Raw genomic sequence first — 24130 nt, forward strand, 5'->3', positions numbered from 1 at the left:
TCTGGCACTGCACCTGCCAGACCAAGGCTTGCATGTTGTCAGGAGCCATTTTATACCAGTTCAGAGGCTGGTCCCAAGATGTAGGGCCATGCTTTACTCAGCCATTAATACTGGGCATTATCGAGGATGTCCCCTGAAGGGGCCTGGGGACTTCTTATCAGGCAGGAAGGGCACAGAGATAAAGCCTTCAGGCTCTCTCTGCTCTGCAAGCTCAGCTCCAGCCATCCAAGCAGGGCAGGGGAGCTGTGTGCAGGCTGCAGCCTGTCCTGTAACTGCAGCAGGAGAGAAACCAGGGCTCCCACACACCCGCTCGCTGCAGCGACAGCCCAGCTGCCCACAGCTGCCAGGGCAGGCAGCACAGAGCGTGGTCAGGAGGGGACCTACATGCTTTACCATGCCACCAAACACTGTGACAATGATGATCTGCTGCTGTTGTAACATTGCAGACACAGGCCATGCACACTGGTCTGGCTGGCTACAGTTCTGTCCCCCTTGCTAGCACAAACGCCACTCAAACTGGAAGCAGACCTTGGTGGCCCCAGGGTCTGTCCCCTCCCTTTTTTTCCCCAGTATCTCACCTTCACATGTCCTGCACTTGTTGAGCTCAAAGGGGAAGATGATGTCATCCTCATTCTGGCAGAACTCACAGATGAAGCCTTTGGCTTGGCACAGCTGGAGGGAAAAACAACTAGGAAAAAGCAGCTAAATGCTTATCTCCCTCCCTGGCAAGTAGGACAGAAGGTAGAGTAGAGCAGGACAGCAGGCCACAGTGCCCTCCTCTAACCATGTGGGACAGCCCTTCCCCAGCATGGAGCACAGGAAGGCTGAATCAACCTGTGTCAGGGGCAGGGGAGAGCTAAAACAGAGTAGCAAATATCCCATTTGTGCTGGGTAGGAGCTCTGTGAAGCAGAGTTAGCATTGAATCAGTTAATTTGGTGGCTGCTCTGCACACCAAAGCCTCCCCATCAGTTAACTTTGCAGCAAAGCCTGCTCCCAAGGCTGCTCCCAAGGGTCCAGAGCCATGCAGGAGGCAGGAGAGAAGGCCTTACCATGCACTTGTCAATGTGCAGGCTGCCTGCCTTCAGGAGCTCTGTCAGGCGAGGCATCAGGTCCCCTTTCTTGATGGCACTGAAGTCACTCAGCGAGTAGAGGTGCAAATCCTCTGTCAAGTGGCCAGGCACTGTGTCAAAGGAGTCCAGGAGGCTGCAAGGACAGAGAAACCAGAGCTCAGAGCAAAGTGACTCCAGTAAGACCCCTCCCTTCTCTCCTTATGCTTTCTCTCCCCCTCCAGGCCCCCCTCTCCCCAGAGCTCAATGCACAAGCTGCAGATTCCCAGTGCAAATTGCCTGGGACAGAACCAGGACAGCAGAGCAGCCCAGCACTCACTCTTTAGCCAGCCGGCACGTCTTGAACATGTTCTTCATGTGGAAAAGCTGGATTCGCAGCAGCTGGAGAGGAAGGGGCACAAAGAATCAGGAAACAGAGCATGGTCCTTGCCCAAGGAGGTCTGCCCCATTCCCTGTGCTGCTGAAATAGCTGCTGCTCCTCAGCTGCTGCTCCCCTGTTTCCAAAGTGTTTACATCACACAGGGCAAGGTGAGCACAACCATCATCATCTGCTCCAGCAGATAAACTGAAGCCCAGCTGGATACCAGCCAGAAATTCCTATTTGATTTTCCTATGAAATTGACATTCCTATGCCACTGAAGAAATCAGAAAAGGTGAATAGAAAGACACAGTGATGAGATTTTAAGCCTCCAAAACTGAAGTATCTGCTTCTCCCCAGCTTCCCTGAAATACAGCTTAGAGCTGGCTGCCATCCACCTCACCCAAACTCCACTCAGGAAGGCATGGAAAGGGTCTTACCCTCACTTGGTTGAGAGCCTTCACTTTCTGGTACAGGGCAGGATTGATAGCTTGCACGTTGAAGAGCGGGTCACTCCAGATCTTGCTCAGCAGGTCTTTGGAGAAGTTGCTCACGTAGTACTTGCTGAAGTCCCACTTGCGCAGGATGCGGCTGGGGATGACAGTCTGGGCATTCTCATGGCAGCACTGGCAGAAGTACTTGCCCAGGTACTCGCAGTACCGCAGCCGCTTGATGTAATCTGGCCAAACGCAGGCAGACAGGCAGGGTCAGCCCAGGCACGGCCTCTGCTGCGCTGCCAGCACGGCTCAGCATTTCCCATAAGCAAAGAAAGTGTGCCAGAGTGCTCAGTACTGGGGTCTGCAAGCACCCTCTGACTGCAAAAGCCTTTGGGACCAATAGTCCAGTCTCGTGCAACCACATCTACCTACATATTCAGGGAAGAGCTCTGCAGCTGCAGAATTTGCTGGGAGCTTGAGGACCCAACATAAGCCTCTGCCTTACAAGAGTCAACATCTGAAATGCCCTCTGAAGGACAAACTGACTGCTCTTTGCCTCCACCAGCTCTGTGACCCCCTAGAAGAGAAGGCTCCTCTGTGGATGGTGCACACCAACGTTCAGGCAGAGCTGGCAAAGGCAATATAGCACTGTTCCAGGGACCTTATGCTGTGCTCTACCATTACGAACTCACTCAGCATCTTCCCACTTGTTTACAGTTCCCCACCACTCTCCAGCTCAGGTCAGGCTCCCAACACTCACCAGGATCAGTCCGGATGCCACAGCCCGCACACCGGTAATTCTGCTTGGCCACAGCCACCTTTCTCCTGCCCAGACACAGAAGAAAACATGCATGACCCAGCCCTGGTGGTACCTGGCACCAGAAGATGGGTACCAGCACAGGCCTGGGAGGTTTGTGTGGACAACACACCCAAGGGAAAAAGCCCCACTATGTCCCAAGGGCACTAACCCCAGGCACTGCCTCCATCTCACCATCTCACAGTGGTGACCACCGTGAATTTACCAAGATCAGAGCAGGGAAACCCCGGCAACCCGAGGATAAGCATCCTTGGTGTGAATGGGAAAGGAATGGAAAGGGCAGGTCCCCTGCGAGCCCCCAGCCACACGGGTCCTTACGCTGGGGCCAGGTGAACATTGAAGATGATCTGCGGCCGCGGCGGGGCCCACTCCAGGTTTCCGCGCACCCGAATCCTCAGCTTGTAGATGTCAGCGTGCTCTCCATCGTCGGGAGAGATAGGCAGAGAGTCAGGGATGGGCAGCAGCTGGGAGAGGCAGGCAAGAGGGTCAGATCCCTATCTTGAAGTGCAAAGGCAGTGCACCTGGCTGGACAGCCAGAAACCTGCAACCGCAGCCCTCCAAAAAACTGCCAGGCACCAAGCGCCCCTCCACCTGAATTTGGGGCTGAAGAAGGGCTGTCTCCCAGGGACCTGGACACTGCTGTAGGAGGCGGCATCCGTCTCCAAAGCCCAGATAAACCCCCTCCTCAAGCTCCACAAAGAGAGCACTGGGACAAGCAAAGCCCCCTCAGCTGAGGGTTCAGGGAAGATCAAATGCAATCAGTGAGAGGAACTCACAGCCTTACCTTCTGTGGGGCGTCATGCTCAGGGACCAGCCACTCCAATTCAGAGGCAGCTGGGAGCTGCATGCCCTCAAACTGCTTCAGCAAGCCCATGGCCACCGCCTCTGCCGAGTTTGAATTGAGGAAGGAGTGGGATCTAGACAGCAAAGGAACTGTTAGTACTGGATCTCACAGCTGTGGCCTCCTTGCAGCCCCATGCCAGTCCCAGCTCAAGTCAAAGATCCTCCCCTCAACTCTGGTACCTTAATTCTGCACCGCTTAAAGTTAATACACATGATTGATTTCTGTCTTTGAAAATGTGCCCAAGCAAAGCTGGCTAATGGCACCATAACAACTGTTCAGAAGAGCAAGCTCAAAACTCAATTCACTTGGCAAAACCTATGCCTGTTCACAGGGGAAGCTGCAAAGGGTCATCCAGTGCCTGTTTAAGTCAGAAACAACTGCTCTCCCAGTATGAACTTACCCAAGCAGTTGCCAACCATGGACACAGCTTTGTATTTCACCACACAAAGCAAAGGGGTTCCCACAGAGAGAGGGAGAGGGGGAAGGAGGACAGGAGGGATATGTACTCCAGTGCAAAACAGAAACTGATGCACATGGAAGAGCAGAGCTGGGCAGGAAAGAGAACATGGTACCAAGATGTGTCACCATGAGGCTGAAGACGTACATGGAGTCCGAGGAGAGAAAGGACTTCCTGCTGGAGTCTGGGTTCCTCTTGATATCTGCATCTGAATCACAAACAGACAAGGTGGAACAGATGGGACAGGGCCAGGGATGCACTCACTTCAAACCAAAGCTTCAAGGTAAAACTCATCAAGCTGTTCAAAAGCACGAGAACTACAGCATCAACTTCTACCAGTGGCACTGAGCAGCAAGGAGGGGTGCAGTCTAATCAGCCAGCTGTCAGAACTACCAGGGAAAGGCATGGTGGGGTGCTGTGAACAGCCTGAAGTTTGGGGGAGACAAGTGGCTGCTGGTACAGGTCACACACACCAAGTCCTAGCAGTAACATGGCCTGAAACAGAACACACACAGAACACAGGAGCCTGGAGAGCAGGACTGCAGGGTTAGCAAGAAGGTTTAGTAGCTCTCTACACACAGTATAGATGCTGGAAGGGATTAGCAATGGGTTGCAGAGCCCTTCTCTCTATTTGACTGTAACCTGTAAGATCAGACATTGGCCATGGCACAGTTTGTCAGTGGCTGCACAGCCAGGGCTGGCAGCCTGTGCCCAGCACTGCCCAGACCCAGCAGCACCCCTGCAGAGAAAGGGCCAGCAGCCATGGGGCCAGCCCTCTGCACAGGTCACAGACTCCTCTACTGAGGAGGGAGGGGTCCAAGATAAGGTGCAGGACACTGCAGTCCTGCTCCCTACACCCCTCAATCAACTCCCAAAGAGCCCTGGGCTGCCCCACAGGTTGGGTACCAGGCAGAACCCAGTGGTACCTTCACCACTCATCATTCTTTTACTCCAGCAGGTTAAACCCTAACAGGGAATCCATCTCAACAGCAGAAAACCCCTATGTCAGGACAATTCCAGTCATACAACACAGACAGAAGCAGGCAGAAACCTGCTTCATGGCAGATAAGGCTCCCAGGAAAGGGAAGAAGGTATGTAAGGGGAAAGTACTACAGGCCAAGGCCAAAGCCACAACCTTCATCCCAGTAGGTGTGCTGTTTTGTACCTCTGGGGAGCTCTAGGAATGGCCTACAGTGACCACACTGCCCCCAGACAAAAGCCTGTAGCTTCCCCTGCCCCTGTGCCTGGCATGGGGAGGCAGAGCTCAGGGTCCCTGCTCCTGTACCCCAAGCAGGCTGACTAACACAAACCTGCAGAGAGCCCACAGGATCCCAGCCAGGCCCCAGCTGCACACTGAGGCCAAGGGAATCAGAGCCTGTGATGCAAGGGAATCACAGTCTGAGCAAAGAATGTCCCCTACCCCAAGCTTCTCTACAGAGAGCAGGACTGCCCTAACAACAAAGGGAGCAAGTCCTGCTAATTTACAGACTCACACTACTGGAATTTAGCTTGGACATTTGACCTTCATTGTTTGACATCCAATGCTAAAACAGGCAAAGGAAAGCATCCTAATGTTAAGGAATCCACATATCTACATCATGCAAACTGAATTCTAGCTGCAGAAAACAGGAAATTCAGGCAAACACCCTCACTACCTTGTAGGGCACCAGCCAGACACACCTGCCATGCTCTGGTGCCTTCTGCTCTGCACAGAAAGGTCCTGCATGGTCCTAGACTACGATGGAGCACATGGGGGCACACACAGCACAGAGTGGGCCAGGTGCTATGGGGAGGCAGAGCCAGCACACTCAGGCATTGACATGGTCTCAGAGATGGCAGAGGCAGCCAGATCTGACTCTAGGCTTTCAGGGGAACTAACACTGGGATCCTAACACTGCTCGCTTCCCAACATTAACTGCAAACACTTCCCAAATCCTCATTAGCTACCCAAAGCACCTCTGCTGCCAATGCTATCAAGAGGGATAGTCCCCAGGAAGTTTGTGAACAGCTCCCAAATCTAAGGACATCATCCCACACCCATGTGCCAGCCTCAGCCAGGATCACAGCCTGGTCTGTGAACACAACAGGGCTGACAGGAAAGACCTGAGCACCAGCAAACCCAGCAGGAGCAACGTGCTGGTGCTGAACACCTGACAGTGGAGATCAGCAGCAGCCCAGGAGACTGTTCCCTTGCTAAAGCAAACAGGGAGCACATGAAGGTTATTTAAACACTGCCAGCAGACCAGACCTAGTACTACTGTAAACAATAAAAACACTAAGCTGCATGTGATCCCAGTGACCAAAACCTCCAGCATGAACAAACTGCCTGTGCCCTGTCTGATGTCACTACTTCTCCCTCCAGAACTTCTTTCTAGAAGGATTGCACTCAAAGTCAAGTCTGAGCATGAAACTCAAGGAAGTCTTTGCTTCAGATCAAAGCTGTGGCATGCCAGCTCTGCCAAGTCAAGCAGGATAATGCTCTCCAAGGCACTTGGGATGGAGACCTGGTCCCCCATTGAAGAGGACTCTGTTCTCATTCAGCCCAGGCTCAACCTTCAACATCTACAGAGCTTCACTGTCCTGTGAAGTCCTACCCCAGGCAAGACATGTCTTCACACAGCAGGCATTTTGATATATCCAAAACACTGCATGGCAAAATGCCCTGGGGGATGGAGCCCACAGCAGAACTCCTGAGTCCACTCTACTCAATCCTCCACAGCTTTTCTTGCTGACATCTGGATGATACTGGAACAAATTCCCAGTTGTGAACCAGGCAGATTTGGAAGAAGTGTGCCCTGCACACACACACACACCTCGCACACACGCGCGCGTGCCAGGAGCACTGCAGGGTACCTGAGAACAAGGAAGCCATTGACACTGAGAGGCCGTTCTTGGACATTTGAATCAGGTTAGATCCATCGTTACCATCTGTATGACATGGTGATGACAAAACAGTTGACTTCAGTGCTTCAGCCAGGCCAGAGAGAAAGGGCATAAAACAAGAGCAGCACTCACACAAGGAGAGCCCAGAACTGAATTCACACACTCCCTGGGCTACAAAACTGAGCTCAAAACCTCACCCTCATGGACTGAAAGGAGAGGGTGCTGTCAATAGTGAGGAGACAAGAAGTTTAAAGCTGAAGACTGGACAACTCCATCTTCTTTTTAAAGTAAGAGAGATGGAGGTACTGCTGAGAAGTAAGTAATCCACTTCAGAGGATGAACAAGGCTCTGAAGGCCAGGGACTTGGGCTGGTCTCCTCTGGGTGATAAGCTCACCACCCAAGCTGCCAGGAGCAGAGATTACAGGTATTGCAGGTTGGGATGTGACCAATAGCCACCATCCCAGAGGTAAGTAGTCAGAGCTCCTTCTGCCTGGAGAGGAGAAGAGAGGATGGTAGCTCTCCCACCTCTCTAGCTGTGACCACAGTTATGTGTACCAGGAAATGAAATGGAAACCACCTACCAGCCAGAGGCACAGAATGTTACAGGGTTACAGAAGATTTTGAAGGAAAGTCATGCCACCACATGAGGGAAACTGATTGCTCTGCTTATACATATGTTTGGGAAAAGCCATCCTGAAGGCCAGAGGGACAGAGTCTCCTTCAGCAGGACTGACCCCAACACAACCACACCAGGAAGTCTGTTTCTATGAAAGAAGCCAAGACAGCCATTCCCTCCTACCTCGGATCTCATACTCTTCCACATCCTCAGCAGAGCCAGAGTCAGAGAGCCGCATGGAGCCGTGGGAGCTGAACTGGGACCCACTGTCTGTTGCCACGAGACCTGCAAGGAAGGCAGCACAGCCAGGTCACCAGTGGAAGTGCTCCAAAGGGGCACTGACAGCTGTGGGAGATGGGGATAGCCAGGTATGGCCAGGAAAGGAGGGATGGAGCTCAAAGATGGAAAACACTACAGGTTCAGAATGAAATGACATTCCATTACTCAGTGCCAGCAGTGTTATCAATGGATGGTATCTGTCACATTATGGTCTTCAATAGCAGCAGTTTCACACATCTTGGCACCACCTTGGTAGCAACTGAACTGTTTCCAAGGAACAGGCAGGAAGGCAGGCAGCTATAGGATAGGCAATGGACAGAAAACCCACATCCCACTAGCTGATGAGCCCAAAACACATCACCCACTGTCTGAGCCCAGCTCCTGGCAGGCAGGGAACAGGTGCCTGGTGCGGATCTGCTGGCGCCGAATGCGAATCTTTTGTTTAAGCTCCTGGATCTCCTTGTCACTGTCTTCCTCCTCCTCCTCCAGCTGCCGGCTCATCATGTTGCATTTCATCAGCTCAATGGCAGCGATCAGGGACTCTGAGATGCTGAAGTGGGCGTTCTCCTGCAAGAGCAAAAGCATTCAAGGCTATGCCTTGGACAAACTAGGAAGACTTGGTAAAATTTTGCTCCCCACCTATGCCAGGAGAGAGTTTATTACTCATGGATGGTGGCAGAAAGATGTTAATCCTTGTCAAAATATGACTCTTCTATCAGTACCTAGAAAACAAGGCCTTCTTGGGCATCAGAATACTCACAAAATACAAGAGGCATCCTACAAAGAGAATGTGCAACACATCCTCTCTGGGGGGTCAGCACACAGCCCTGAGGGGCCCTAACATGTTGCAAAGCTGCCATGTATATGACAGATGGACAGATCCCAGCTACCAGACACTAGCAAGGAGCTCAGCCTTGCAGTTCTGTGCACAGCTTTACAACAGGCAATACCATGGCATTATCCTCCCCATGGCAGGAAGCATCCCTGAACCTGCAGTAAGATACATTCCCTGAAGCACACAGGCTGCTGCTGCTTCCCTCACCTTCTCCAGGTCTGCACAGCTGCCGAAGTCCTGCTCAGAGAGGTAGCTGATGAGGGACTGCCCTTCAGAAGGTCTCCTGAACATCCCTTCCCCTGAGCTCAGGTACTGCCCAGAGTCTAGAAATGCAAGAGACACAGGTATGAGGGAAGAATCTGCTTTCTCCGTGCCACCAAGTCCTGCCAGCACCCTGCCAGCATCCCACAAGCAGGTGCCAGCACTTGAGGACACTGCAGCCCATGGAGGAAGCTGACCAGGACTGAGTGTCCCCACTGGGGCTGGCTGTACTCACCATACTCCACGTAGAGGGAGCTGGGTGTGCTCAGTTCACTGCTCTGCGTGGAAGCAGAGACCGGCCCTCTCCCTCCACCTGGATCACCATGGGACTCTGGAAGGGAAGATGACACCAGGCACACGTCAGTACCTCAGAGGTGCCCTGCCACTGCACAGGGTGAAATGAAAGGGGCTTGGCATCACACACACAGGCACAATGGGTGGAAATAGAGACATCTTCCTGCTCCATGCCACAGCTGAGGGCAAGCCCAGGAGGAGACAAAACTAGAAAGGCATTTCAGGCAGTAAAAGGGGAATGAAGGAGAGAAGATCATGAGAGACATGGAACAGTCACATCCTGAGCCTTCCTCTGTCTACCCCAGAGTTGAGTTGGGGGACACAACAGGCTCCAGCAAGTACCTCTTGCCAGCCCTTTCTTCCTGAGGGAGCATTCTGAGGGCAGAGTTATCCCCCAGAATAGAGAACAGGAGACACAGGGATACATGAGCCACCAAAGGATCTGTGGGGGTCCCTGCAGGGGACACCAGTGTAAGGAGGCATCTGAAGGACATGCTCCTGCTCCACTGCAAGCCAGCCTCCCCACACACAGCGCTGGAGCCTGGCTGCAGTGCTCAAGGTGACCTCCACGGGCTGCGGGCAGGGCTCTGCCCCTCGCACGCACCGTGGTGCAACTCCTGCCAGACTGAGCCAGTGGAGACCGCCAGGAGCTGGCCTGACCACAGACCAAGAACAGGTGGTGCTCTACAGAGAGCCATGGCCCCAGGGAGCACCTGGACAGAGTGCCTGGGTGACAGAGGACTGCTGAAGGAGACTGAAAACACCTTGCCTGAGTGGGAGGAGCATGCAGCTCTGGATACAGGGCAGGTGCCAGCTGATGATCCTGAGCACAGCAGAAGGGCAACCATGTCCTTTCAACATCCCACTCACGTTTGTTCCCAGCTTTGTGCCATAACTGATATGGCTGGAGGCCTCTGAGCCCACCAATACCAGCCTCTCCCTGTCAAGGCCATGAAGCAGCAGTCACCAGGATGGAGCCTGGGAGCAACCCAGCTCACAGGCTGGGAGACAAGAGACTTGTCAGGGTAGGAGGCTCTCACAAGCTACTCACTGCAGCCTGAGAGGGTGCCCTGCAGCCACCTCAACACAGAAACCACCTATGGGGTTGATGCCTGGGGATGCCACATACAACAGAGCCTACTGCTGAAAGGTTAAGTGAGGCAGTGCTCAGCATCATCTCTTGGAGCAGGACACAGGGCTGGACCCATCTCTCTGAACACTCATCAGCCCCAGGGAGGAGCCTTCCCAGACACAGAACCCTCAGCATCCAGATGTGAGCTCGACAAACCCAGTGCCACTGTTCACTGGATGCAAAACAAAACAGCCCATTCTGTTGTTGAGCTGCTGACTTTTTCTGCACATGGGCCAAAGGGATGGCAGCACCCCAGCATTTCTGCTTGGGGTAAAACCTGCCCTGAGCCCAAAAGATCATCCAGAGTCTCAACTGTGGGTACATACACTGGAAATCAGTCAACATCAAACCTCCCTTTGTCACAGAAGATCCATGAAATAAAAGGAGAAATTAGATGTCCAAGCCCATGTTTGGTTAGCTGCCAGCCCTTATTCACTAGGTAAGAGAGGAAACCTCTCCTGGCTTCCGAGGCAGTGGGTGGAGGGAAGGGCAGGGATGCAGCTCAGAGACTTGGTGGCCAGCACTCCTAACGCCATGCAGGGGAGCTGGAAACACTTCTGGGGCTGGGCCACTGCTTCCACAAACCAAGCTGGGATCTTCAGTCAGGCCACATGCATAAACCAGACCACACTTCAAAGCATCAGCTGGGACACAGCAAAGAAAGATTTTTTTTTTTGGTTTTCTAAATGAACACTAATGGATTGATGGCAATCCTGAACTTGATGCAATGATCACTAATGAAGGGCTGTTATACTGGCTCCCAAACCTGCCACTGGATCTTCTATTATAATGGTGATATCCCTGAGGCCTCCTGGGCAGACAGAGGAGGAGAAGGGCAGCGTTAAGGGAGAGAAAACAGAGACAGACTGGTTACTACTCAGCAAGGTCCTCCACTCCTCCAATGAAGGCAGCATCAGGACAAACTCTCACAAACTGGTTGTCCCCTCACACCCCAGTCTCTCCATCCCCATGTACTCACTCAAGACCACAGGAGAACCCCACAGGTTACCAGTGGGATGACATTCTACCAGTAGGATGAGCCCAGGTCCCAGTCCCATATCCCAGCCAAGCAAGCCCAGTAAAGAACAGCTGATGCCACAGCACTGCTGCCATTTTCTAAGATTTTAGTAAAAGCTGGCAACACCACTAACAGTTCCAGCCCAGGGCATTCTGGGAAGCAAGATGTCATCCCATCATTCCAGTGTAGAGCTGAAAAGCTAAGGGAAAAGACCAACCACTTTCCCACTGTCCCTGTCTCCAACGTGATCCATGGAATCAAGGGGGTGGCCAGCACCAGCTTTCTGGTACCAGGGACTCCCACGCCCAGAAGCCATCCCAGAAAAGCTGTCCCATTACCATGCAACTTCCCAGAAGTCACGTTGGTGTCAGAGTGTGAGCGCATGTGGCTCTTCTTGAGGATGCCCTGTGGAGCTGAGGACTGTCCCTCTGAGAAGCTGGACCGGCGCAAGAGGCTCAGGCCCCTGCTGCCACCTCCGCTTGCCCCCTGCTCCCCCAGGGATGAGACTGAGTCCAGCTTCTGGGAGCTGCTGGAGGAGAAGAGTTTAGAGCTGCTGCTCTTGGTGCTGCTGGTGCTGGTGCTGCTGCACGCCCGGCCCCGACGGCCCAGGTTCCCAATGGCCAGGTACTCTGGCCCGTCATTGGCATCACTCTGTGGATCATCCTGGCTCCCTGTCCAAGTATCCTCGCTCTGGCTGGTGGTGCTGGAGCTCATCTCGCTGGCTGGAGAGAAGGGGTCTTTGGGTGAGGAGACGTGGAAGCGGGTGACAGAGCTGGGCTGCTCCAGAGGGGACCTGCCCTCGCTGAAGGAGGAGGACCGGGTGGACGGGCAGCGCTCCTGGGGCTGGCTGGAGGTGGAGCTGCCACAGGAACTCACTGGTCTCCTGTCTGGACAGAGGCAGGAGAATGATTTCACACACTGGCACAAGGATGTCCCCTATATCCTATGGCTATAAGCTTGTGGCTTCACACCAACACGCCCGCCCCACCACAGGCAAATCCCTCCCTCCCATCATGGGCAGAAGTCTTCCATACCCATCCACCCCAACAGATACATAGGCAGATAAAAAGATAAAGTCTTTTCTGGGTCTACCCTGAGCTCCCCAGCCTACCCTTGATACCTGAGAGGCCAGAGGAGGCTGGATGCTGGAGGCTGGAGAAGGACCCAAAGCAGCGCTGCTGAGTGCAGGGGGCAGCAGGGACGCACGGGGATGCAGGAAGGGCAGTCAGGCTCTGACTCTTGGTCACTGGAGATGGATTGTCACTCTTCCTGGTAAGCTGAAGAGAGGTGGCATCATCAATAAATCAGCATCTATTGGCCTACATGTAGCAGCAACAGAAAGGGATCAACCTGCAAATGCCAGATCACCAACCACAAATGATGCGGCAGCCCTGGGAGCACGAGGGTGGGGAGGGAAAAACACGGCAGCACAGAAGGGAAGCAGCTCTTTGTTCACAGCTGCAGGACAGATTCCCAATGGGAAATTACCAGGCTCTCAGTGAAATGATCCAGGCAGCCCAGCGCTCCTGGCAGACGGCTCTGGTGTCCCTCAGCACTGTGCTCACACATGTCTCTTGTCCCAGCAGAAGGCTCTGACGCGCACAGGGATGGCAGTGACGTGCCGGCCAGCTGAAAGAACACAGCCCCCATTTAACAAAGCCCCACTAATTGCTCTCTTTTGGGGACTCTGTGCAAAGAAGGCAGCTGCTGTTTCTGTCCTCTGGAGAGGGGCAGCTGGTGCAGGGCTGCACATGGGGTCACTGGCTTGAGCAGGAGTTGGCACCCAGGTGTCCTGGGGTGTTGCCCATCCCCTCAAAAGCATGACTGTCCGTCATGACCAGGCAGCTCTGCGTGCTGGCCCTGAAGCCTGGGACTATTGGAGAGGGCGTTAAAGGTGCCTCTTACAAGGAACTGGTCCTCAGATCCTCTACTCAAATCCTTGGTGCAAGCCTGGACCAAGGTGCTCCACTACAGGCTCCACACAGCCATTTCCCGCACACTGACCCCTTACAGGTCACACAGGCAGGACAAGGACCAGTTCCCCACTCTCTTCCCCTCTTGGAGCAACTTTTACTAGCTCCAAGTCCAGCTCCTCGACCAAGGGCTCCACATACCCTGAATGTGACCTTGAGGGAGCAGCCACAGCCAGCTGGCATCTGGGGAGAGCCAGATGTAAAATCTGGGACCTCAACTCACCATGGAGGTGTCGATCTGAGCCAGAAGCCTGGGGTTGTTCTGCTCAACAGCTTCCAGGCACTGCAGCATGGCCGTGACGTGGGCGTCACTGAGCAGGAAGGCAGTATCTGGGGAGAAAAAAATGCTGCTCAGGGGAGTCCCTCTCACCCACACAGTTTGACACACCAGTTGCTCACATGCAAATCAATTTTTCTGCTGTCCTCCCTCACTCCCACACAGCTTAGAAATGCCACCAGCTAGATATTTTCCTAGTAAGAAGGAAAAGGCCCATTGCTCCTTACCTGTGTAGAACTTCCTAATGTACTGCCGGTTCCCCAGGAGGGGCCTCAGCTGAGCTGACAGGCAGTGGCACTGCAGGCTGTGCTGCAGCCACAGCTGGGCAATGGCCTGGTCCCCTGGGCCCTCAGGGTCACGCTGGCCGCTCTCCTGCAGGCTGATGAACTGGAAAGGGACGTCAGGCACAGGTTAAGGCAGGCAGAGGCAAGAAGGGGAACGGGGCTTGTTCCACCGCATGGCTTTGGTCCCCTTGATAACAGCAGCTTTCACATGCCAGTCGCTGTCAGCAGGAAAGAGGGCATGTCCCAGCAGCTCCTCAGCCACCAGGGAGACAAAAGCACCAGGCAGGAACAATGCTTCAAAGGTCAGCCAGTGACCAAAGTCCTCTGACAGCCACCAGCACAATGAATTTCTCTTGCACACTCTCCCACCCATGAGCCTTGTCCCCGACTTGGAGCAACGCCACGCTCCCAAATCCAACCTGACCCCGGTGGTGATGGTCATTTTCCTGCTGACACGTTAACTGGAAAAGGCTGTGGCAATGCCTGAGCGGCTGCAGCTTGCAGAGCTGGACTGGAGTTACACCCCTGTTCCCCCAGCAGCAGGCTGGCCACTGCTGTTCCCTGTGTCCAAAAGGGGCTGGCACAAATGGCCAGACCTTGGTGCCCATCCATGGCAGGAACCATGGATGTCAGCACGGGGCAGCTGAGGACCAGGAGCCATATGCCAGTGGCTGGCACAAGTCAGGAATGGGAGAATAAATGCATGGGGAAGCCAAAACCCAGAAATGGGACAGCCCAGACCCTTAGAGATCTGCACAGACACATGAATTACCCCTGCGCACACACAAGCACTGCTTGTGCCAGTTCCCTTGGTGATGCCTGCTGCACCCAGCCCAGCAGCACTGGAGACTGGCCTGGGAGAAATAAGCAGCCAATTGTCTCAGCCCAAGCCACACTGAGTTCCCAGGACACAGCTGTACCCAAAAACATGGCTGTGTCAGCCTCCACAAGCCATGGAGCAGCTTTGCCCACAACAGCCCAGGCAGCACTGTCCCACGGGTGAGGCTCCAGCCCAGCTGCCCTGTCCCCTCCCAGTGGGCACACAAGGCCACCCCCCCAGAACCCACCTTCTCCAGGTGATGAGCAGAGCCCGGACTCAGCCAGCGAATGTCCTTCACAAAGTGCCAGTAATCCTTCTGTCTGCAGCACACCTGCCCAGGACAGGCACAGTCAGGTGCCACCTCCCAAGTGCCACTTCAATGAGCACATCCCCGTTAGCCCCTCGCTGCCATGAGAGGCCATGCTGTTTGCCTCAGCTTTATTCAGACAACGAGGGGTTTTCTTAGTTATTCTTCCCCTTAGAGAGGAACTGCAACAGAGTTTCTGTTTTCCTCTCCACCCTATTGGCTGTAAGCACAGACCCAAAAAGTGTCTCTTCACCAAAAAGCTAATTATTTTTACTTCCATCCCTATTTCCTCTTTCACAAGTGACAGAGGAATGGCTTCTGTTTTGGTGGTTTATTTGGTTTGGTGGGGGAGTAGTTTGTTTTATAAGACTAAAAAACTAACGTGGCAATTTTAGTTTTCTAGACTGAATTTGGTTTTCTGGACAAACAAATTAATTAAAATTAATTCAGAAGTTCAAAAACCTCTTACTCTAGTTTTCTTAATGTGTACATATGGATTTTTTCACCTTTCTTTTTCAATTCCCAACTGTAGGCAAAAAGCTTGCCAAGAAAATAAAAAGTAAACGGAAATGTTTTGCTGGAGCAACTCTGAGCCAACTGCTGTTAGGAAGATGGATTTTTATGGGTCTCCTTTTGGAACTCCTATAGCTTGACTGGTGTCACTCATGCCTGATCAGAGGAGACATTCCTGAGTGGAAGAGCTGTCTTTGCCTACAGTAAAAGCACTGACTAGGTAACACACCATCCTGCTTTGCATGTCTGGCATGAACTGCTACCAACAGACAGACCAGCATAAATCATTTAAACCTCACTTCCTGAAGCCTGTGAATAGCAGGTCTGTCAGAAGGGAGCACTGCACTCCTCACATGGACAAGGCAGCTCCTCTCTCTGTCCATCTCCCAGGGCAGGTCCCTGGTCCATGCAGCTGGGGACTACCAGGAACAGAGCAGCACCTCAACTAATGCTGTCTGCAAACTTAATAAATCCTGAGAGCAAAGCTCCCTGCTCAGACAACCTGCCAGTCTGGCTCTTCCTGGAGGTTTTTTAGCTTGGGAGCAGCACTGCAAAGGTGCAGTTTTCCTGATCTGGGACCCAGCTGGCCCGTGCAAGCTGCCTGGAGCTCCTCTGTGCTGTTCTCTTCTCTCTGGATGGCAAAGCCACTGATGGGATGCCTGTCCCCAGGCAAGCCCTACAGCCTTGTTCAGCCTTCCACTGGAAATAAATTGTGCTGGTGATTGCAAGCTGAAGGGGAGATCTTTAAGCACACAAGTGGGAAAGAGAAATTCTTCCAGGCAGCCATGGAAGGGGGAAGGCTGGGTGAGCAACTGCAGGCACAACAAGAGCCTGGAAAGAGTGATCCCATTCACGCAGAGCGCGGGGCTGGCTGCCAGCTCCTGTTACTAACACAGCTAAGCAGAAACAGTGAAGATGCGAGGTCTCCCTTGCCAGCCCTCGCTGGGGACTTGTCCAAGTGCAGATGATACGGGGCTGACTCACTGCAAATGCAATTTAATCACTTGGCTGCAGCAGAAAGAAAGGACAGAGGGGCTGGCCTCAGCACAGGGGGCACAAGTACTTAGAAAAACCATATTGAAAGTAGATGAGAGAGAAAAAACGTGTACACAGGTCCCTCTGACAACCACAGCATTTACCAGGCAAGCTCAGACCCTGCTTGGATCACTTCCCAGCCTGTTACAAGTGCTGGCCCCACTCTGCTATGAGCACAGAAGTGAGCTGCAGCACCTGCTTGTGACAGGCTCTGAGGCTGTGACAGACAGACAAACAGTCATGCTGGCAGGACAGAGCCATACCTTGTCATGGATGAGCCCATGGTAGAGGATGCTGTGCATGTCTCTGCAGAGCCGTTCCAAGCCACCATACTTGGACCAGACATTTGGGTTGCTGATGGACACCAAACCTTCCACTGTGGTCTTCAAGTTGCCAAGGAGCTTCCAGTGCTCTTTCCTGCATAGGAATACAGCAAGATCCATCAGAGCTACAGCAAGAGGAACTTCACAACAGGAACGTGATATTGCACTCTCTCAAAGGAAACTCTGCTCAGGCTGAAACCTTTGGTGTTCCAGAAACCAGCAAAGGTGACCTGAAGCACTTGGTGCATCCCTGTGGTCTCCCACACATGGTTTGTGGACAACAGGCCATACTGTAATGATTCTTCTGATGAGTGGTAGCCACCACCAGGAGATAGACAGAACAAACTGATGGCTTCTGCAATGCACCACATGCTCAGTCTGGGCCAAAAAAAACTGGGGATTAACCTTCTAGCAGGCTGTTGCTCCACTGACATGTTCTCCCTAAGAGAGCAGCAGCCCCTCAGGAGCACAGCAGCTGTATGGAAGGGTGTGAGGGCCACCACATCAAGCAGACCCTGTGTTTGCAGAGCAGCACTCCCTGAGCAATGCCCATCACACTGAGAGCTCCAGTCCTGTCAGGATGCAGAGGTGCTCCTCTCCCAGGGAGGTGACACTTCATCTGCATCTCCAGCTGTACAGCTGCTCTCTTGGCCCCGACCTGCTGTAGGCACAACCTGCAAAAACATTACCACCTCATGGACAGAGATTAGCAAACTGCTGGTGAGCTCTAGACTATGCACAACAGCTCATCAGCATCATCCCCCTTGGCTGCCCTGCATACAGCAAGAAATCACCATTATCTACCACAAAGCAGGAGCAATGGTGTAGAGAGGTAACATCATTTGACTATGGAAAAGCAGCTTTGGGGAAGGAAGCTTTGGGTGACTGAGATTCCCACTCAAGCTGCTTGACAATGTTGCCAGATGAACAGCAGCTGTCAAAAACACATATTCAAATAGGAGCCACTCTCAGAAGAACAGGAATGTTGCAAGGTACAGTTAGGAGTGTAAATAACCAAAACAAAAGTCACTGCAAGGTTTGTACAAAAGCACCCTAAATGACACCTTAGCATGAAAGTTCAAGTTTTCAATGGGCAAGAAACAAGATGGTGTTTCAGAAGTTAGTCCTTCCCACAGCCAAAACTGAACTGGATTTCCAAAACACAAAGGGAAAAAGAAGGAAAACAAATAAATAACATTATTTAAAACTGCTCTCATTTCCATCTCTTGGGGATCAAAGTGTGGGCTGCATACTCCTGGTAATTAAAACAAAGCTTTTCTCACCAATATTCTCTTTTTGAGACTTGTTCACTACTGCCAAACTCAAACTGATTAGTTGAACAAGCAGATTAATTAATCATTAACTATTGGCTCTACCTCAAGCTGCCCATTTACTTCACTTCCTCATGAGGGAAACATCACCACTTCCAGTGCCTACCTAAGCTTAAACCACACAGAAGCCAACCCATCCCAGCAGCAAAGCCTGTCACCCTGACAGCACCACAGCCCTGAGGCAGACCTGCAGCGCACCTGGCAGCATGTGTCTGTTCATGTTGTACTTCAACTAGCAGGCATGGGCCTTTATCTCAGAAGAGACTGAAGAAAAATGCACAGATGTAAATCAAAGGCAGCTTCCTGAAGGAGATACAGCTTGGGAAGACACCAAAAATGATCCAGCTCTGCTGAATTTATGGGCTTTTCCCAACCCTGCCCTGAGCAATGCAGATGTTCTTTGGCTGTGGATGCCCAGAGAGGAATCAGCAGTCCCTGGTCAAAGAGCACCTGCAGCCACTGAGCTCAGAACACCAGCAGCTCCTCCCTAAGGTATTTCTAACACTCAGAGTTAAGAAATGCAAGTGAAAGCTCAGCCACGCCACTGATATTGCAGTCAGTGAGTCAGGGGAACTCCCTCCCATGTTATTTCAGGCTATAAAAAGCAGGTGATGCACAGAAGGATGTGAGGGTAGCACATGCAGGGATGTGCCTTTCCAAATGGCTGGTCTCATTAAAGGACTTGTGCATCTCAAGAGGTGGAAACCAGGATCCATGGCTCTTTCCTAGCATGGGGAAACTAAGGGTAAGCAATCCTTGAACAAAATAATCTCAGAATGTTAAAACATTCAACACAGAAGCACATACAGAATAGGCCACATAATTAAAGCACCTTTTCAGAGGTCATCTTGAATCCACCAAAAGTGAATTAAATCCTGGTAGGACAGTAAGTATCCTATGGGACTTGTTGGCCCAAAGCAGTTCACAAGTTGGACACACAAGACCTTTCTGATACCCGAACCCCAGCTGTTTCTGGGCTGGAACACTGAAAAGCACACAGAGACACAAGGCTAAAGACATGAGGACCCATATAGTTGGCTGCAGGTGGCAGGGAAATTGAGAGAGCACAGCTAACCACATTTCAGCTTTGACTGGACTGTGGGGCAACCCTGAATTAGCAGCAGGGTTTCTCCCCTCCCACTGACAGAGCCTTGGTTTCAGATACCAGGAGGGATGGAGAAAGCCCAAGTTCCCTTTTCTGTTGGTGTTCAGAGCATTACTAAGAAATCTGCTTTTTTTCCTGAATAAGGAAGATTCCCCTTTGCTAGTGCTATAGAAAGCCTAGCATGGGGTAAAACAAATTCATATTACATCATGAGAACAACTTAATTTACAATAAGGGCAAAGTGAGTAATACCCCAGAGGGTCAGAGAACAAGCCCAGAGCTTTCCCTGCAAGAACCACACATGCTTCTGCTCTCCTGATCCAGCAGAGCTTGGTTCCCCCAGACAGAAGGGCCAAGGGTACTTGCAGGGGCCATGGAGCCGCAGTGAGATCTCAGCTGCATCCCTCTCCTCCTTAAAGACAACCTCTGATCCAGCCTCCAATTTCAACCACCAGCTCCACAAACTTGGCCCTAAGTCTCCTTTCTTTACCACAACAAACTCCAAGTACAGCAACATCAACCTGTCAGTGGGAACTGTCCCAAACATAACTGAACCTTTTGCACTGGAGTGATAAAACACAGAATACAGAATATAAATAAACACAGAATATTTTTTGCGAGCCTTGTAGCAAAAAATGGCTTAATGCTGCCACTGCTGACAACAGGGAATGCTGCTTGCTCTTCCAAGGCTTCCTCAGCCCCTCCACATCAGCAAGGGTAGGAACTTCTCTTGGTCCAAGTCATCAAACGTGACTCACAGCAGAGGCAGGGAGCCATGCTGCTGACTTCTTAGTTTAAAATAAAACCAAACCTTGATTACTTTCCAAAACAGAATCACACAGGTAGCCAGTGGTCAAAACTGAAAAATAAAAATGAAGCTCATCTTTCTCGCAACCATCACCTGTGCATCTCCTGTGCTCTGCAGGAGGCACCCAGCAATGCCTGCTTGAATCCTGACCTCCACCTGGAAGACTCTTGATCCTTCTTAGCACACTAAAGAGGTTGGGCTAAGGATGCTGAGGTTATGGAGGGACTTCCGACAAATGCCCAAGGACACTCATTCCCGTGCTGGCTGTCAGTTCCCTCCTGCAGAAACCAAGATTCCACTAGGCTGCCCTGCGCAGAGCCTGCTCCGCCTCGCTGTCCCCAGATCTCCCAGACAACCAGCAGCCCCTTCCCTGGACTCCCCCGCCCGCTCCTCCGGGCTCGGCACTGCTGGGAAAAGGGATTAAAGGAAGCCAGGCTTCGTGCAATTCATCTGCAGTCGCGGGGAGTGGCTGACAGGCAGAGGAAGCCAGAAGAGCTCTGCCAGCCCAGCAGGGATGGGCAGGAATCGCTGAGCGGGCTGCCTGGCAAAGGGACACGCAGGGGAACTCGCATCCATGCTGAAAGCTGGCACTGATGGAAAACGGGGGCACAACCACAAAGGGTGCCCCCAGCAAACACAGCCCTGAGGAGCTGCTTGCTGACGCATTCCTGCTCTGCACTGGCAAAGGATGAGGGAAGAAAATAGGGATTAAAGGTGTTTTTTAACCTTCCCATGGCAGCTTTACCTGCTCATCTGGCTAAGTCTCTTACAAGCAGATGACCACAACCTGTGGACACAGGATACTGTCCATTGGGCTTCAATCTGCACAGGACCTGCCTGTGACGAGCATGCAGGCAGCCAGAGGCAGTGACAGGCAGAGCAGATCCCCAGAGCAGCTCACCTCCCTAAGAGCAGCTGCTCACATCCCTCCACTGCTCACAGCACAGGTTCCCTTCAGGAACCCTCTCCTCTGGCCCTGCTGTCCCTGAGGGTCTTGCTGGTGCCAGAGACAAAGGTGGCAGCTCTTTGCTAACCTGCCCAGATGACCACTGGCCCACCTGCTCCCCCTGGGACTGCTGTGTGCTCTGCATCACCCAAGAGCCTGCTCTCTGCCCAGCAGGACAGCACTAACCCTCCTGCCTCCAAGGACAATGTCCTCCCTGGACACCAGCATTATAGCCCTGCCACTTGATGCATTTCAGACCTGCTGCTAGGAGGAAAAATCCAGCACAAGATCCTCATTGTCCTCTCCTGTGCTGGCTCAAGGATGGACTTCAGCAAAATAACTTTTGCTTCTGCATTTTCTGTAATGCACAAGAAGATGGATCCAGTGATTCCCTATCGATAACAGTCACAATCCAGTGTGAAATGGCACCTCGCTGGGAATAAAAATGCTAACCACATCACACAAAGGACAAGGCAGTGTAAGGCCCATGCTGGATCCTCCCCAAGGCATCAGTGCCAGCCAGAAGAACAAGCAGGCTCCTGCCTGTGCCAGCACCAGCGGGGGATGATGCTCTCCTTGTCCCTGGGGGAGTGCTGGGGGTGGCACCACCCCAGCCCTATTAGTCACACGATGGCAGAGTCTGGTAGTGCAGGACTTGTGCTTGCAAAGGCAAGAAAATGCACAAAGATGAGCCTGGAAAGACAAAGCAGTGAATGCAGTCAGTTTCTTTTACCTTTTGAACCTGCTGAGTCTGAAGCATTAGTAAAGAGGGAGAACAGCTCGAAGTGTGCAGATCAGAAGGCACCCCAAACCTGTGCTATAGCTTTAAAAGCACCGGTAGCATTTTCCAGCTGATATGGCAAGCAGGAATAGAGCGACTGGCTGAGCCCCACAGATAAGGAATGCTTCTCTCTCATATCAAGTTTCAGCTGCTCCTTCCTCCCCAGCCAACACCTCAAATTTCCATCCAACATTCACCCTGTGCTTGTGAGTGCCAGGGCAAAACCAATGCACCTGTAAAAATGTGAAGTAAATAGGACTCGCCATCAAAACACCTCCAGGGAACAGCCTCTTCTGCTCATAAATGCTAACAAAAAACCCAGGCCTGAAACACAATATGAGACCACACAGCCGAGGTCACTGTGCTCACCACCAGCCATGTGCAGGCACAGGAATAAAGAGATAAATAAAGGAATAAAGAGGAATAAAGGAATAAAGGAATTTCTTGCCTTCAGGAATAAAGAGATAAATAAAGGAATTTCTGTTCAGCACCAAGAAGAAGGGATGCAGCCAGGAAGGACAGGAGATAGGATCCCCAAGCAGCGAGCTGCAGAGCCACCTGAAGGGTGGCAGCACGGCGTTAGGGTGGGGTGGTTTCACCCTTAAGCTCAAGGGTGTGAAGCAGAGACTTGGCAGCTGCTGTGCTGGCCACGGCTGACGAGGGACAGAGTGGGGACAGAGCACCGGTACTGAGGTGCCACATCCGCGGCCATCACCGCCCCTCCAGTGGCCAAGACTCCTTCCCACGGCAGTGAGCGGAGATGTGCGGCCGCAGGTGGGTGACAGCTCTGACAGCCCGGCCCGCTGTGCGCTCCCTCCCACGAGGCACCGAGCCGGGGGCAGTGTCACGCTCTGCAAGCAGCGATCCCACTCACGAAAGGTTTATTCATCGCCTGCTCGCCCCCAGGTACCCCCACACACCCACGCAGGACGCGAGGTCTCCAGGAGCATCCCCCGCGCATCCATCCCTACTGCTGGCACTGCTGCCACCGCACATTCCGCGCCGCGTCCCCGATACACTCACACACACACACACGCGCGCGCGGGAGTGCGCCCCCCCCACGCGTGCACACGCACAGCGCCGGGCCGCCCCCAGGCGCACCCACGCCGCCCCGCAGCCCGGCGCTGCCGCCGCGCCCCACACCCGCGCCCGGTGCCCCGCCTCCCACGGGCGCCCCCGCGGCCCGGGCCCCCGCGACACCCGCGCCCGCCCCTCCCGCCGCGCCTGTCCCGCCGCGCGCGGCCCCACCGGCTCTCCGCGTGCCCCGCGTGGGGCCCGATCTCCATCCCGGGCGCGCGCGGCCCCGCCGCCGCCACCGCGACACAGTCGCGCGGGAGGGGCGAGCGCCCGCCACGCCCCACCGCACCTACGGACTACAACTCCCGGCGCGCACCGCGCTTCCGCGGCGCAGCCAGTGCCGCGGCGGACTACAGCTCCCGGCGTGCACCGCGGCGCTCGGGCGCCATGACGGGCGGTCCGCTTCGGCCTCCCCCGCCCCTTAGCTTTCGGTGTCCCCCAGCCAAAAGCGCTGGGAAAAACCACAATGATTGCTGAAATAACCCTCACCAAATCCTGCCTTGGACGTGATGAGGAAAATGCGATGGCAAGGGCACAAAAACAAACAAACAACGTGTCCCAGAGGGACAGCTCATCACTGATGTCACCTGCAGAGACAGAGGGCTCTGCTCTACTGCCCACTGTGAGGAGGATGTGAAAAATACAGCCCAGTGAAATGTGCCTTCCACCGAAATGCTGTGAAATGAGACTTCAAAAAGGAAAAAGTGATGCTGCTGTCTTTCGACTGAGAACAGTCAATGACAAATTAGTACCAGATAAAACCTAGATATGTCTCTGTAGTTGTCTGATGCCTCAGAAACCAAAGCCAGGCATTTGTAAAATGGAAATTCCCTATAACTGTTACTTGGAGTGATAACTATATGCTGCATACGTGAAAAAGCACCCCTTGACGTGACATTTCCTATGTGGTTTATTTTACCAGTACAGTATTTCTGCAGAACATAGGGATACAAGGTTCTGTACTGCTGGTCTTGATAATAATAACAATAACGTATTTTTCAGAAGGTGCTTAATGAAGAGACCAGGACTCCTCATGCATCATAATTGCATACAAATGTGGAACAACAACTTGAGTCCAGTTGTAAGGCAGAAATTCCTCTCGTAGAGGCCACTGCACTGATGAAACCACTGCCTGGCATGTCAGGTCTCAGGGCATCAGACTGTGCTGACTCCCACAGTAAACATATTGGAGGAAATCAAGTCATCCGGACTACTGTGATTTTTAGATGACCATGCCTGGTGAAATAGAG

General features: G+C 52.9%; 1 protein-coding gene across 6 annotated transcripts in view; it reads right to left on the bottom strand.

Moving 5' to 3' along the window:
- RUBCN (rubicon autophagy regulator) overlaps positions 1-24130 on the bottom strand; it is a 29731-nt gene that overhangs the window by 2713 nt on the left and 2888 nt on the right. Inside the window, exons 1-22 of one of the 6 annotated variants that reach the window (XM_071437812.1) lie at positions 23052-23163; positions 16773-16926; positions 14902-14985; positions 13778-13937; positions 13497-13603; positions 12789-12929; positions 12421-12577; positions 11639-12187; positions 11049-11093; positions 9092-9187; positions 8803-8918; positions 8126-8327; positions 7665-7766; positions 6835-6909; positions 4129-4189; positions 3465-3597; positions 2999-3144; positions 2624-2688; positions 1867-2105; positions 1388-1449; positions 1051-1204; positions 579-672 (exon numbers count right to left, since the gene is read on the bottom strand). In XM_071437812.1, coding sequence (XP_071293913.1) covers positions 579-672; positions 1051-1204; positions 1388-1449; positions 1867-2105; positions 2624-2688; positions 2999-3144; positions 3465-3597; positions 4129-4189; positions 6835-6909; positions 7665-7766; positions 8126-8327; positions 8803-8918; positions 9092-9187; positions 11049-11093; positions 11639-12187; positions 12421-12577; positions 12789-12929; positions 13497-13603; positions 13778-13937; positions 14902-14985; positions 16773-16926; positions 23052-23089 — 2980 coding nt within the window. In that variant the 5' untranslated portion in view covers positions 23090-23163. Of the gene's footprint in view, positions 1-578; positions 673-1050; positions 1205-1387; positions 1450-1866; positions 2106-2623; positions 2689-2998; positions 3145-3464; positions 3598-4128; positions 4190-6834; positions 6910-7664; positions 7767-8125; positions 8328-8802; positions 8919-9091; positions 9188-11048; positions 11094-11638; positions 12188-12420; positions 12578-12788; positions 12930-13496; positions 13604-13777; positions 13938-14901; positions 14986-16772; positions 16927-23051; positions 23164-24130 lie in introns of those variants that run through there. The other 5 variants (XM_071437818.1, XM_071437816.1, XM_071437813.1 and 2 more) reach the window with 5 other exon arrangements.

Source organism: Agelaius tricolor, unplaced genomic scaffold (genome assembly GCF_023055355.1).
Source record: "Agelaius tricolor isolate 1412-34295 unplaced genomic scaffold, bAgeTri1.0.p SCAF_12, whole genome shotgun sequence".
NCBI lineage: Eukaryota > Metazoa > Chordata > Aves > Passeriformes > Icteridae > Agelaius > Agelaius tricolor.